At 48.5% G+C, this 16,255-nt stretch overlaps 1 protein-coding gene across 1 annotated transcript in view; it reads right to left on the bottom strand.

The window, feature by feature from the left end:
- Cracdl (CRACD like) overlaps positions 1-16,255 on the bottom strand; it is a 49,392-nt gene that overhangs the window by 15,666 nt on the left and 17,471 nt on the right. The window contains exons 5-6 of the mRNA XM_077792043.1: positions 13,604-13,816; positions 6,309-8,538 (exon numbers count right to left, since the gene is read on the bottom strand). Coding sequence (XP_077648169.1) covers positions 6,309-8,538; positions 13,604-13,816 — 2,443 coding nt within the window. The remainder of the gene's footprint in view (positions 1-6,308; positions 8,539-13,603; positions 13,817-16,255) is intronic.

The raw sequence follows: 16,255 nt of genomic DNA, 5'->3' as shown, positions 1-16,255 counted from the left end.
GTAAAATTCACTTTCTTTGTTGTGAAGTTCTGAGTTTTAACACACGCTTAGATTCTTGTAACAACCATCATGAATTGGACAGGGTAGTGCCAATATCCTGGAGAATGTTCCTGTCCTTCATCGTTTTAAAATTTTTTTTTTAGTTGTTGATGGACCTTTATCTTATTTATTTATTTATATGCTGTGCTAGAATCGAACCTAGTGCCTCACACATGTGAGGCAAGTGCTCTACCACTGAACCACAACCCCAGTCCCTGTCCTTCATCTTTGTCGAAAAAAATCCTCTCTACCTCCAGCCCCTGGCAATTACTGATCTATTCTCTACCTCTGCATTTTTGCCTCTTTCAGACTGCATGTAAATGGACTAATTCAGCTTATAATCTTTTGCAACTGACTCCATTTACGGTTAGTACTCATCCATGTTGTTGTGCGTTATCAAGAGCTCATTTCTTTTTTCTTGCTGAACAGTATTCCATCGCACAGATGTATCACTGCCTATTCATTTACCAGCTGAAAAATATTTGGGTTATTGCTAGTTTCTGGTGATTATGAAAAATGCTGTAATAAACACTCACCTATGTCTTTTTTGGAACTGAGTTTTTCATTTAGCTAGGATAAACACTTAGAAGTGGGATTGCTGGGTCACAAGGCAAGTGTGTCAAACAAGATGTCAAATTGTTTTCCAATGTGACTGTACATTTTCTACTTTCATCATCAATACATAAAGAAATGCACTGAAACAGAAGGAGAGTGCCATTCCACATGCCCCCTGGCACATGGTATATTGATATTTTTTTGTTTTGGCTATTTTAATAACTTAATGATTAAGGTTTTGTGTTTCCCTAATGGCTAATGGTGCTGAACACCTTCTCATGTGCTTACCTGACATATGCATCTCCTCTCTGGAGGATATTCATTATTTTTGCCCATTTTCTAATTGGTTTGTTTTTATTACTATTGAGTTCGAGAATACTTTATGTATTCAAGATACTAGTCCTTTACTAGATGTGTGATCTACATATATTTTTTGTAGTGTACAGATTATCTTTTTATTTCCTTAACAAGGTTTTTTCCAAGCAATGTTTTTAATTTATTAAGTCAAATTTATCACATTTCCTTTTTATAGATCATGCAAATCTAAGAACTCTTTGCCTGGCCCCCAAGATTTTCTCCTATTTTTTTCTTCAAAGTTTCAGAGTTTTCATTTTACAGTTAAGGGCCATGACCCTTTTGAATTAATTATTGTGTATAATGTGAGATTTATATCAAGGCTCATAATTTTGCCTTTGGATGTTCATATTTTCCTGACACACGTGATTAGAATAAACAATTTGATAACATTTTTTAAAGACTTTTTTCATCTAAATCAATGAGGGATATGGGTCCACAGTATTCTGTACTGTCTTTAATTTTGGTATCAGCCTCACAAAACAAATTGAGAAGTGTTTGCTTCCTCTTCTTTATTTCTGCATGAGATTTTATATAATTGGTATTATTTATTCCTCAAATGTTTGGTAGAAATCAACAGTAAAACTGGGCCTTCAGTTTTCTATTCTGGAAAGTTTTTAAGTAAAGATTTGATTTCTTTAACAGATATGGGACTATTTAGGGTATCTATTTCTTCTTTGCAAGTTTGATAGTTTGTGTCTTTCAAGGAATTGGCCATTTTTCTTCTCATTGGCTGAATTTATATGCATAGAATTACTCATAGTACCCACTTTCTATCATTTTAATGTCTAGGGATCAGTAGTTTTACTCCCTAATGTTGTCCTTTAGAAGAGAGGATAAATGGATAAATAAAAGTGGTATGTACATAAATGGACTATTATTCAGCCTCAAAGAGGAAGGAAATTCTGCCACATGCAACAACATAGATGAACCCTGAAGGCACTATACTAAGTGAAAAAGGCCACAGAAAGATACATACCACATGCTCACACTCATATGTAGAATCTAAAATAGTCAAACTCATAGAGTCAAAACACAGAATAGTGGTTACCAGCATCTGGGGGTGAAGGAAATGGGAAATTAATACTAATTACATATGTCAAATTTCATTATGTGAGATGAATAAATTCTAGAGATTTGCTATACAACACTGTACCTGTAGTCAATGATACTGTATGTACACTTAAAATTTTGAGAGGTTTCATGTTTTATTTTAAAATTCAGGAGACATAGATGCATTTTGAGAAGGAGACAGACAGACAGACAGACAGACACACACACACACACACACACTCCTATCTAAATGAACTTGACTACACGAGGCATGGTGGTGCACACATGTAATCCCAGTGACTTAGGAGGGTGAGGCAGGAGGATTGCAAGTTCTAGGCCTGCCTCAGCAACTTAGTGAGACTCTAAGCAACTTAATGAGACCATGTCTCAAAATAAAAACTGAAAAGGGCTAGGGATGTAGCTCAGTGGTTTAAGACCCCTGGGTTCAATCCTCAAATGAGTTTAACTATAACTGAAATAACTTTGTCCTTAGAGAAGGGTGACAGTTTCTTTGAGCCCATTTCTTCTAGAAAAGGTCCCTGACATCCAAAGACAAGGTGGGTATCTCTATACTCTGCTGTTGCATCCAGCGGATGCCTCCTGAAGGGGGTCCTAAAGGTAAAATGCTCATGTTTTTTCTCTTTGGGGGAGAGCACACTGCTTGTGTGTAGCAGGAGTAAACGAAATATTTGCTGAAATAATGAATTCATGAATGACTGAGGATCAGACTCTTAAAAAAGGCCTAGGACTGGGGTGCATTACCACAGTGGACTGGAGCTCAGCTTGGAGGTCACTGCTGGTTATCAAAGAAGGTCCCAGGAGAGAATGGCAATGTGTGGAGCTACCTTCCAAAACACCAACACGTGACTACAAAATATGCAAAATTAACCCAGAAAAAGAAGGCAAGGCAGACAGGTGACATCTGAAGAGTAGACTTCAGAGTGATTCTTCTTTCCTATACATTTTTTTTGTGTTACAAGTTTTCCACACAAGCCTAAAACTCCTCTGTTCTTATCCTGTGTGTAGAAAGCTGCTTCCTGATCTGTAATAGGTCCAACAGGAGGATGCTTAATATCCTGCATAAATGAACAAGGCCGATAACCCTGAGCCATTTTCCTTAAAAAGTAGATGAGCAAATTGTGAACCAGGCCTACAAACAGGTATCCTCTGTTGAACACAAACCCAGTACCTGGCTTGCAGTCACCACTCAAGGTGTCCCTGTGCAGATCAGCACCTTTGGCAAACCAGGCTTCCTGTTTATTAAAACAGTCATTGTGTTCTTCCCCCCTCCTTCTGCCCTACAGGGTTTCTCCATTCCTTCAAAGAAGGGAACACAAGGTGTGGAAAAGAGGAGGAGGAGGAGGAGGAGGAGGAGGAGGAGGGAGAGGAGGAGGGAGAGGAGGAAGGAGAGGAGGAGGAGGAGGGAGAGGAGGAGGAGGAGGAGGAGGGAGAGGAGGAGGAGGAGGAGGAGAGAGAGGAGGAGGAAGAGATGAAGGAGGAGGGAGAGGAGGAGGAGGAGGAGGAGGGAGAGGAGGAGGAGGAGGAGGAGGGAGAGGAGGAGGGAGAGGAGGAGGAGGAATAGGACAAAGATGAACAGGAGTGCTAAAGCCACAGCTGCTGGAGTTCCTGAGGCAGAACTGTGTACCCATCTGGGGACACTTCAATAATCTAACTTTATGGCCCATGCCCTGGGGAGATGGCAGCCCCAGGAGCTGTGGGCGAAGTACCTGACACCACAAAATAACAAACAGCAATAATTAGGTCTTCCTGGAAAACAGATGAACACTGTTATTAAAACTTTTATTATCTATATGTTTTATATGAATCAAATTGCCTCCAGCTGCTATAATTTGGGAGCGATGACGATGAGGGAAGAAGTAATAATAATGAATTAAATCACAAACAGATCCTGCCTGGGAAATTGTAGGGGCTGCTTCAGAAACAGAGCCTGAGATTCTGCCCTGGTCAGCAGGAGGCAGGCCCTGGAGCCCAAGGTCCGGAGTGGGACCAGCAGCAACCACAGCTCATCCTGAGATCTGGGTCTCAAATATGGCCCCAGGGAAGATGGGTTCCTAACGGAATGTGGGAGATTCCTCTCCTCTCTTTGCATGAAAATGAAAATCATTACCTGTGCCCATAAAAGTATTCTAGCTTCTTTCACTTTGGAATTCATTTGATTACTTCTGTGGCTTAGAGAATGTTAATACACATAGATGGACAAGAAAATTCTATTATTTAAGCAAAGCCTTAAAGAAATACTGAATTGCATTTTACAAGTCAAAGAAAAAACACAAAAAGTGTCACTACTGAGACTATCCGGAGCATTTTATATAGTGCTGATGACCTGGCAGCCTTGGCTGAGGAGGTCATACCTAATTAAGGAGCCAAGTGCTGCCCTGTGGTGCTTCTTTTCCAGTTCTGTGACCCTGAGTGTCCTGTTTTTAAGCTGCATTCATTTGGCAAGCCCTTGAGAGGCATTTCAATTCCTCGCCCTGGAGGTGGATGGTGCTGATATTGGTTTCACCCCCACAGAGCAACCCCCCCTGCCATTAAGATGGCTTTTTGACTCACCCTACATTCACTTTAATAACCTGTTAGAGATCTGCAGAGTGGGCCATCAGCGTGACTTGAGCCTCCCCCAAGCTCCTCACTGATTACTGTAATGGAGCAGCAGCACAAAAGTTATGGCGGAACCACGGGGCTCAGGGTCCAGTTCACACCTGGGGGTTCTTTGGAATTCCTTGAATCTGAGGGTGTCACCTTAGTTAGAAACTCAGTGTTTTAGACTTCACATCTTCTCTAACTTCCTAGCCGGGACACAGAAAACACAGAGTGTTTTTTTGCATTTGTGTTAATTTGTATGAGCTAACGGTTCCCCCCTGCCATGCACCTTCCTTTTAGGGTGCAGGATTCTCCAAAAACAGCCACTGAGTTCTGTTTCTTCTCTGTCCCCTAAAGTAGTGCTTAAGTGGATTCCTGGGCTTCTAGTACCACTTAAAATAGCCAGAAACACTGTCAAATAGAATTTCCCATGGAAAGCTTCTCTCTAGGGTCCCCATCATACACATACGAACCAATTGTGTAGTTTTGCTTCCTGGCACATGGATTTCCACTAATAAAACAAACCAGCAATGAATGATTATTTAGCTCCACTGCAAATATCTGTGTCCAACAGATTTCTCATTTTATCAGAAACAGTATAAAATGTGACAAATGTCAAACAGAGAGAAAAGTCATTTATTTTGTCCTTTCTTATCTTAAAAGATATTTGCTTTTAAAGATTCTTATGTGTTGCTCCTCTCTTACCACGATCTCCCTTTTGGGACAGAAAATAAATACTGATCCTTGATCTTCTGAGAGAAGTTATGTTTCACAAAGGCTTATGAGTGCGATCATAAAGAGTGTTTTCCAGGCTGGGTGTGGTGGCATGTGCCTGTCATCCCAGCAACTCATGAGGCTGAGGCAGGAGGATCCCAAGTTCAAAGCCAGCCTCAGCAAAAGTGAGGCACTAAGTACCTCAGTGAGACCCTACCTCTAAATAAAATACAAAAGGGCTGGGAATGTGGCTCAGCGGTTGAGTGCCCTCAAGTTTAATCCCTGGTACCAAAAACAAACAAACAAAAAAGAAAAGGATATTTTGTATGTGAGGCCAGGCCACAAGGGCCTGATTCTAAAACAGGAAGAAATTCTTCTTTGGGGGGGAAAAGGTCAGGGCTCTCACTGGCAGAGAAGAGAAATGCTCCATTTATAGCCAAGCAGTAGCTCAGACCGTGGGAGAACCTACATCAAAATGAGCACATGTCTTGGAATTTGGGGCCATGCTGTTATCTGAGACAGAGTGGGAGAAACTTTTGTAGGATGGACCACTGAGGATCCTACCATCTCCAGGAAAGAATCCGTTTTACATTGCTCTTATTATATCCACATATATATGACTTCTCTGCATTCTCATAAAATCCTGGTATCTGTCATTCTGTATTCCTAACTCTTAATCAGAGGTTTTCTGTTTTTGTTTGTTTGTTTTGGTTTGGTTTTCAATGCTGGGGATGGAACCCAGGGCCTTGCAAAAAAAAGTTAGGCAAGGGCTATACCACTGATCTACACCTCTTGCCGCCCAATTCTTAATCAAACACAATCATCAATGGTGCATCAATGGTACTACGAGCAACTGTGATTCTTTTTTCCAGTTGTCCTTGCATCAAGGTTTGTACCTACTGTATTTACACACTCTGTGGCCATCCCCCAAGAAATTCCAACCAATGTGGATTTCCCACTGTTAATTCTCCAACACCCTCCGGGGCTCTTACCTGCTCCCCTGTGCTGCGACTTCTTCTCCGGTATCCTACTCTCCTTCCTGGAGTCCACAGGTGGGGTGACCTTCTCTGGCTCTCCAGGACTGGCCTCTGGGGCCACAGAGGAGTACGGGAGGGTGAAGCTCTGCAGAAGTGGCTTCCTGGGCAGTGGTGGCTTGAAGCCGACCTGCTCAGGTGCCCGGGCCTTCCCCTTTCCTTGGCCAGTGGGAGACCTGGCACCTCGAAGAGCCGGGGTGGCCCCCGTGTGACCCTGCTCGTCTTTGGAGGGCAGAGTCAGTCCTCTCTCTAAGCGCACCTCCGCACTGTGCCTCTTGACGCCTTTCGCCTCCTGGGAAGGGCCCTCTCTGTACTTTAGGGAGAGGGAGGTGGAGCGCAGCTGGACGGGGAAGGGGTTTCTGTCCTCGCTCGGGGGTGGCTCCTGCGCGGCGGGGCCGGCCTCTGCGCCGCTTGGAGTGCTCTTGCCATTCTGGGGGCTTCTGCTGGGCCGGGCCTGGCCGCCCACAATGTCCCCCGAGTCCCGAGGGTCGCACTCCGCTGGCTTCGGAGGGTCTGGTTTCGCGATGAGCGGGTCAGGGAGCCCCTGGAGGTCGTCGAGCGCCGCCTCGCTCTTCCAGGCCAGGCCGCTGCTCCTCAGGAGCGGCAGGCGGGGACCCGGGGCCCCAGCGGGCTCCGGGGCTCTGGTGGCGCTGGGCCGTGACCGCGCCCTGCTCGAGGACACCGAGAACTTCTTCACGCTGCGCAGCTCCCCGCCACCTCTCCCGCTTTTCCGCGCCGGCGCTGCCCTCTCGGGTGCCCCCTGGGAGGGCTCCGCCCGCTCGGCCTTGGCGCGGGCTGCGCGCGGGGCCTCTGTGTCCGGGGCACCCGGGCTGCGCTCCCGTGGGGGTGACCGCCCTGCGCCCTGCACCGGGGACCCGGCCAGGCCCACGCTGGCCGCCCTGTGCTTCAGGCAGCTCTTGGGCATCGGAGGGCTGGGGGCCAGGGCGGGGGGCTCTCCCGCGGCTCCGTCGGGTCCTGGCACTGCCAGTGCGGGCCCCACTTCCTCCTGCAGGCTTCGGCCTGGACCCTCTGGATCCGGGGGTGTCTCCAAGGTGATGGTGGTGGTGACAGTCTGGGCAGGAGCCACATTCCTCTCAGAGGCACAGGCTGCTGGTGGACTTCCCATCTCTCCAGAAGCACACACCTCCTCCCCAGCTGTGCCCGTGACTAGGGGACATGGGCCTGCGATGGGCGGCTCCTTTTGGACTTCACTGACCTTCTGGATTTCACTTTCCTGGATTTCGATATCCTGGATTTCACTGTTTTTCTGGATTTCACTCTCCTGGATTTTGTTCTCCTCCTGGATTTCCATCTTCTGGATTTCACTGTCTTTCAGGATTTCATCCCTTTTCTGGATTTCGCTGTCCTCCTGGATTTCGTCCCTGAACTGTATTTCACTGTCCTTCTGAATTTCACCCCTCTTCTGGATTTCACTGTCCTCTTGGATGTCACCCCTCTTCTGGATTTCACTGTCCTCCTGGATGTCACCCCTCTTCTGGATTTCACTGTCCTCCTGGATGTCACCCCTCTTCTGGATTTCACTGTCCTCCTGGATGTCACCCCTCTTCTGGATTTCACTGTCCTTCTGAATTTCACCCCTCTTCTGGATCTCACTGTCCTTATGGATTTCACTGTCCTTCTGGACTTCCCCCATCTTCTGGATTTCGCCCCCCTTCTGGATTTCACTTTCTTTCTGGATTTCACCACTCTTCTGGATCTCACTGTCCTTCTGGATTTCACTGTCCTGGATTTCCCCCATCTTCTGGATTTCACTGTCCTGGATTTTGCCCCTCTTCTGGATTTCACTGTGCTGGATTTCATGGTCAGAACTAGGATGCAGGGAGCTTTCTGGCAGAGATGGGGACTCCAAGCATGGGGCTGAGACTGCCACAGGCTCAATGACTTCCGGGATCACTAGGGAGTTTGAGACATCATCCCCAGGGGAGAGTCCATCCTCAACGCTAGCACTGAGTGCTGGGCAGTGCTGTAGGCGGGCACGTCTGGCACGGGGTCCCCCAGGTGGCAGCAAGGTGACCAGTCCCCGAGGCTCAGGGTCTCTATGCAGCATCAGATCATATTGTCCAGAGCTGGGGTTCTCTTCTGTGCTGACTTGAGGCCAAAGCTTCTCATCATATTCTTCCTCTTCTGGGGTGCCTATTAGATCACACAGGGATTCAGACTGGGCCCGCTAGGAGAAAAAGGAGAGAAGACACCATCACTGCAGCAGATATTTGGAAGTCCAGGACTTCACTGTTTTCTTTAAGGCCTAAAATGGTTTTGAGAAAGCAGTATATCTCCAGAGCTGAAATTCATACACAGCTGTCTTTTCTTAATCTCTCCTTATTATTCTATCTGGACCCTCCCACAGAACAATGGCAATTACACCCTCAAAATAAATAGATGCTTATGGCTGAGCCCAAAACCCAGCAGATGCCACTGTCTAGGGCAAGGTAGAGAGACGCAGTGTGTGTCACGCTGTGCTATGCACTTGTGACTTCATGTAGTCATCAGTTCATCCCAGTGAGGAAGGGGCCATCATTCCCTTTTGCACTTGGAGAACCAGGAGCTCAGAGTGTCAAAATCTTGGTCTAGTCTAACCTACCAGATAACTACCAGGTAGACAGCTACTGCTCTTTCTATGACCCTGTGCTCCTCCAAGTCAGCCCCCCATGTCAGCTCTCCTCAGGGATGTACCCTCAAAGGTTTCTTCAAAGATGATTCATATCATGTCAAACAGGGCCACAGTTAACCACAGGTCATAGAACAAAATCCAAAAATTTCAGATAAATTTAAAATCTTAATTCTGTGGTCTTACACTGTGTCTCCTACTCTCTACTCAAGTTTAACCAAGGTCCCCTCACTGTGCCCAAGGTGGGGCTAAGTGACTGCCCCCCACTCTGTGCCTCACAGATGCTCGACCTGCATCCTCAAGAACTATCATAAATCTGTCTCCTCTAGGTAATCCTATAGTTTATGAGTCTCCTTTTTGGCCGCCTGAAGCACTACTTGCTTGTCAACCTTACACTCCCTTGTGGCATTTTTTAGTTCTAAAAGGTCTCTAGAATCTAGACTCTAGTCTAACTTCCTCCTGATTGTCAAAAAGTTCATGCCTCCTGTCTCAGGAAAAAAGAATGTAATTAAGATAATCACAAACCACTCAAAAGCAATATGTAAAAATGTCTCAAAGGTTGAGGGTACTGAGGTTGATCTTTCTAAAAAGCTCAGGACATCAGACCTCAAGTGTCACTCAGGCTGTTGCTTAAACATTGCTCTTGTCCTGAAATGTGACACTCTAGGGTATGTTTGTAGTTTTATTGTTATTTGTTGGTTTGTTTTAGATTTTTTATTTTATTTTTTGTGGTTCTAGAGACTGAACCCCAGGCCTTGCTCATGCTAGGCAAGTGGTCTGCCACTGAGCTACACCCCAACCTGTGTTAGTTTTAAGCATTTCCCAGCTGGCATTCACTTGCTAAGCAAACAAAGGAAGATTGGGCTGTTTATGACCATACATATCCAAAACACACAATCCTATTCTGGGTTTAAAAAAATGATGCACAAAGAAACCTAGGGAAGATTATGGGCTGGGGTTGTGGCTCAGTGGTGGAATGCTTACCTATCATGTGTGAGGCACTGGATTCTATCCTCAGCACAACATAAAAATAAATAAAAGTATTGTGTCCATCTACAATGAAAGAAAGAAACCTACAGAAGATCATCCAGGGCTGTAAGTTCCTAACTTTGCCATGTCCCTGGCCTTTGGCTACAGGAAACTACTGTTGTTGAGATCGCTTTGGGAAGTGAGCCATGATTGGAAACTATCACAGAAGCCAGGCTGTTAGCAGAAAGCTGGGGAGTAGATCTGAGCCACTGGCAGCTACGAGGGGGCCGCTGTGGAGGAACAGGGCAGGATGAAGGCTGGTGTGGAGCGTGGACTCCAGAGGTAGGCTTGGATGCTGAGGAGAGCCCCAGGGAAGCACTGCCTGGGGCCACTCCATCGCCCACTCCATCTCTGCAACCTCCTCATCACCTCCCTCTTGGGTCCTTACAGTGGCTTTTCTCCTGGAAACATCCCAAACAAGCAGAAATGGGGGACCAATTGCTTGGCGTGCAGCAAGGTGCTATTGTGGCTAGCAGCTCATCTGTCCCACAAGGAATCCCCTTAGAGCAGCGTCCACATCATCTCTGTAGCACCCGGGGCAGACAACAGGCATCAGTCTCTTAAGACCTGGGTCCCATGTTTGGTGTCTCTGCCAGCCAGAAACGTGCGGCTAGTCATCCAACCACACTGCTCCTATCAAAATGGAGTTCACGAGGTTCTCAGCTCTTGGCACTGACTGGGTTGGCTGAGGACCCACTGGTAACAGTGGGAAGTGGGTGTGAACGTCCATGGGCACTCAGCTCTTCTGCCTGTGGAACCACACACAGAGCGTGGTCTGTGGCAGAATAGAATGCTGAGGGAACCACTCGTGTTTGTCTTTCCCAACCTCTGCTGGGGCGGGGGCAAACGGGGTCAGCCAAATGTGCTTGAACGTGTATTTCAAATTCATGGTAAATATCACAGTCTTTGTAGCTGGGTTTTTATTATACATGATGGGGTTTGTAAAATAAGAGCCCTTTTCATTTATCCTAAAGCTCCAGAAGATTCAGGAACCTCAATGATATGAAATGATGTCAGCCCCTGGAAACACAGCTGGAGAAGGCTAGGCCAGGCCAGGACAGCAGCAGGAACAGGAAGAGGCCACAGTGGAGACACTGGGGATGGCTGAGCTCAGGGGTGGGGGAGGGGTGATGGAGCCAAAGACCCTGGATGATATGGGGGATCAAAACAGCAGGGGAAAGTAGGACCTCATTGCCCGTAAAGCCAAAGGGACAGTGAGCTGTTGGGAGCCATTCTCACACGTGATCGGGTGCCTCCCGTTGAGGGTCTGAGGCACTTTGGCATAAGTCGAAGTTTTTCCCGGCCCTCTCCTGATGAGAGAGCCCATCCGTGTGGGGGTGTGCCTGACCACTGACCCCGGGGACCCAATCGCTGACCCTGACCTTGGAGTGCAGCCCCCCCCTCAACCTTCATTGGATGGAATTCTCCCTTGAATCTCTGGTTCCCTAATAAAAGGCTACTCCCCGGCGTGCTCGCTCTCTCTCTCCTGCTAGCCCTGAGTAATCCTTGCTGCCCTGCTGGGCGGCTAGAGGAGCGAACCAGAGAGGGGAGCCGTCTAGGACCTAGCAATAGAATTAAGGTAATTGAGCCTTGTGTTTTTATTTCGATCTCGTCTAACTAACTTTATGCCTAGAACCTCATTAATGAAACCACTGCGCAGGCCACGTGGTAGAGTGAGCCTCTACATAAGTGCCCAGGGACAGAAAGGTAGCGGAGGGGCCATGTGCAGCTCATTCCCATGGCTGAAGCAGTAAGGAAGCAGCTGGAAGCATCTTGATCCCGACATGGGACCCAGGCATGAGGAAGGTCCTCCTGGTTGGGAAGAGGGAGCAGAGGACCAAAAGGCAAAGGGGGCTGTGGATACTGATGGACAAGGCCTCCAATGTGGCACCCAACCATGAATGGAGGGACAGTGGTGACCACTGGGAAAATGTGGGCACCTCTGAGAACCTGAGATAGCCAGCCTGCTCCCTACCCAGCAGTGAAGGGGGAAGGCAGCTGGGAGATACCGAAACATCAGAGGGTAAATCCAGGAAGACTGGTTGCACATTTCCCCCAACTGAGTACGTCCGACTTTCTGTTATTCTACAAAGTGAAATTCAAGAACAAAGTCAATTTCAAAAGTAAAAGTTCAGCTCTGCCTAGGGGGCAGTGCCAGGGGATGGCGCATTCCATATGGAGGGTAGGCCAGGCTTCCCTCTGTCACCAAGTCTTGGCAGGGCTGTGGCCAGCCACATGTGCCCTCACCAGAGGAAAAGACCTCTGCGTGGGAATGAAGCCTAGAACGGAGCCCAGAAGGGAGCTGGCCCTGCGCCTGGCCCCACGACTCCACCCTGAAAGAACATGGGCAGGTCTGAAGTTCCTGGACCCATCAGGTCCCCATGGCGCACAGCCGTGTCACTGTCCTGGACATCCAGCATGCGCACGGGCGCTCTGGCCCCAGCTGACAAGTTAGTCTGCGGTGACCCACCTGACTCTTCTGGCACAGTCAACCCTGCTTCCCTGAGTTCACAAAGTGCCTCCCACACGTCCAAGGGAAACCCCACTCTCTCCAGGGAGCCCTGAAACCCTCAGTGGGCCCAGCCTGCCGTCTCCTGCTGAAGCGCCTAGCTTGTCCTAGGCACTTTGTCAACGCCCCGTTATCATTCCTGAGGAAGGAGAGGGAGGAGGAGGTTGGCCTGTGAGTGTTTCTCTAAACACGGTCATTCTCTGTGTCCAGGCTGGCCCTTTGCCCTGATCCTCACCTCCTCCAGGCAGAGAGGACAGTGGCACCCTGCTGACCTCTAACTCGCAGACACCAGGAGGTCAGAGTACCCCATGAGTCAGCTGAGCTTCCAGAACTACAAGGAGATGATTCTCTCAAGCAGCATCACCACCGAGGAATCTGTTCCATGTGAGGCAAGAGGCCCATGCTGCCAACTACGTCATCCTCATGTGCTCAGGTGTCCCCTCCAGGGTTTCAGCTCCTGTCACCCACTCATCATCCTCTCAACGGCTTACCAAATGCCAGCCCTGTGCCTAGCACCACTTGAAGGGCTAGAGGGACAGCTGGGGACAGGGTTGCAAAGAGGACACACACATTTTCAAAGGTCCTGTCTATGTGTGGCAAAACCACTGAAGGAGTGAAAGACCACGGTGACCCTCCTGGGGACAGGAATCCTGAGATGAAACCCCTCAGGCTGAGCCAGAGCTGGCCAGGAACAGAGCATCTTGGGCAGGGGGACACAGCAGTACCAAGACCTGAGGCTGGGGACAACTTGAGGAGCTCAAGCAGCAGAAAGGAGACCCAAATGTGGGGTGAGAAAGCGAGGAGAAGAGAAGCCCAGGACCCAGATGCTGTGGCACCACACACAGCACGTGAGTGACAGGGTCTGGGGAATGAGGAAGTGAACCTGTGGAGGGGGTTGACACAGGGAGGGACATGGACTGATGTTAAAAACGATGAACAACCAGCTCCAATTCCCGCAGTGTGGTCCTGCTGACCAGGGTGGTGCTCACAGGGAGCTTGTGAGCCGGCGGGGGAGAGGGCAGGGGAGGGGCTGGGGGCCACCCAACCCACCCGTCCTGGCCCCTGGGCAGAGGAGGAGCCCATTACCGAAGACAGCCGCCTCATTTTGCTGGACCGCTGGTTGCGGGGCTTGACCAGGAGCTTGTGCCTGGCTGCCGAGTTGTCCAGGCAGGAGGAGAGTTCTGGGGGGCAGCTGAAATCAGCCACGGGCGCCAGGCTGCTCTCCGAGGTCCGGGAGGAGTTGGTGGCGTCGCTCGTGGGCTCTGGAGACTGTGGCCGGGACGAGGACACTAAAGAGACCTTCATGGGACAAGGAGCAATACACCAAACATTAGCTTCATGACAAGACAGGGCTGGGCACAGCCCGCAGACACACCGGCTCTCCTTTCATTGTGCCCCCACACTCTCGGGCGTTTACCTGGGCGGGAAACTTGTTCAGGTTGGCTCTTGACAGGGAGCATTCAGGATACTCCTCTAGAAAGTGAGACGGCTGGGAGTTCCGAGTGTTGGGCCAAACCCTGGAAACCTTCCACTCCTTCCCAAGGCCTTGCAAGAGCCTGTGAACAGGCTTCCTGAGCAGGACCACTCTCCCCCCCACCCCACTCCCCCGAGGGACCAGTCCAGCCCGTATCTCCAAGGGCAGAGGCATCTGCTTTTGTCTAAGGAAGCTGAGAGCTGGGATTTTAGGGGCCAGGGCACAGAAGCTACAGCGTTGTCCAGGCAGAAGGGCAAGGCCCTACCCAGCATTCTATCACTGGACCTTTGTTCATTCTTGGAGAGCTCTGCAACCTCCTGGGGCAATCTGGCTTTAAGTCACCACCAGGTAAGTTAAAAGTATATTAATAGATTGTAATAGATTGAACTGATGGTCAGCAGAGAAAGAAGGTGTTTCCAGGGAGGAAGGGGATTCTGGCACTCACTGGAAGACCAAGGGCAATACCCTAAGACACCTGCCCATCAAACATGGCACACTCCCTTACGAAGTCTACGTGGGTTATACTGCTAAGATGTGTGCAACATGAGCTTTTGCTTATTGGTCTACGTATCTATCAGCCCAAAGGTTCCGAAGGGTAAACAGCCCCTGTCCCTCCTCTATGAGAATCTGTACTTGTACTGCTGGTTTTTAGCTTCAGCTCACTTTAACCTCTTGGCTGGGAGACCTTGGCATGGAGTTTAGCTTCCCTGACTTCTGTCCACATGTAAACCCTGCGCCAATGTCACAGCTGATGTTGCCATTAGGGGACTCTTCTGTCCTCAAAACTCTCATTTTTGTCCCCACTGTCATTTTGAAAGTTCTCGGGAACTGGGAAGACCAATCCCATTATGACTAGGAGGATCATGAGTTCTGCCTTTGATCTGTGGTGTAACTTCATGGGGTGGGGTATGGAGGGTACTCTCTGGGGAGGAGGCCAGGGCAGGGAAGCTGGCTTGTGTCTTCATGGGTGAGTTGGCAGCATCCAGAGAGTCATCTGCACTGCCTACTCCTTATCACTATATGTTCCCTGCAGTCTGGCTTCTGGAAGCAGAGGACTTAGTCATAGTCGTGCACAATGTGGCACAAAGGAAATGCATTGAGGTTCAGGAGATTTTTTAAGGGGTGACCTTAGGTCATAAGTGTTTTCCAAAGTTTGTCCTCAGAATGGGGCTCATTTTGAGGAATGGGCTGAGGACAGTGCCCACATGAACGGCCATTAATCAGGGAGCAAGGCTGGTGGGGCCAGGCCAATGGGTGAAGAGAAGCTGCTGGCCCTGCTGGGAAGGGAGAGCACCCATCTATCTGATCTCACTCAACCCTGCCCAGGCCCTCTGAGGACATGGATTCCAAGAGGTGACAAAGCTTGGTAAAACCTTAATACCAGGAAACCTAGAACATGACCAGTTAGACATATAAAACCCCACCAGGTAAGGTTTCATTCATTGTGTCCACGCACGCTGCAATGAATTTCAAAAATAATTCCACGTGTTTCCTGAAAAACTCACTGTCAGGAAACACCACCGTGGCTATGTCTATATTTGCTGCCAAAGTCTTTTATTTTTTTTTCTTTTTCTTTTAACAATAATCTCAAGTGGCTCTGTCAAGCACATGGGCTTAGGGAAGGTGTCATACAGGATAAAATTAAACAGCCCCAAATCCCGTCCTCTTGGGATTTAAGGCGCCATTATGTTAAATATCCCGTTACAGAAGCACATTTCTAAGGGATGCATCATCTTTTTCCTCTCAATCGGCCAACTGTGTACAAAACACTTTCTGGGATCTGTGATGACTGGAAAAGAGTACATTTTTCTTTTCCTTTTCTTTCTTTTGTATCCTAAAGGCTCAAATTTTGGTTTTCATGAAGCTATGGATTGTGCATATTATCCAATAATTGATTTTTTAAAAATCTCAGAACTGTGTGTGTGTGTGTGTGTGTGTGTGTGTGTGTGTGTGTGCAGTAACTACCATAGAAGGGATGCTGTGAAAAACAAGGTCAGCCCTGGTCCAGCACGAGTGGCCCCCCGAGGCTGACCATGGCATTGTACATCATGGTGTAAGTGGGTTTGGAACTGGGCTGGCTCTCTAATGCATGGGGTTAGGTACCTCCTGTTCCTCTTTACTACCTGTCCTCGCTAGAGGAGGAGAAGTAGTAGGAAGTGTGAGAGTCAGGGATCCATGGGATGGGAGGAGGGAGAGTCACTCAGTGCTGAATAAGAAGCCATCTCCTACCACGTGGCCTGAGACAGAGTCACGTCTGCTCCTGA

This window comes from Urocitellus parryii, chromosome 12, assembly GCF_045843805.1.
Source record: "Urocitellus parryii isolate mUroPar1 chromosome 12, mUroPar1.hap1, whole genome shotgun sequence".
In the NCBI taxonomy this organism is placed as follows: Eukaryota; Metazoa; Chordata; class Mammalia; order Rodentia; family Sciuridae; genus Urocitellus; species Urocitellus parryii.
This window is presented reverse-complemented; position numbering and strand designations above follow the sequence as displayed.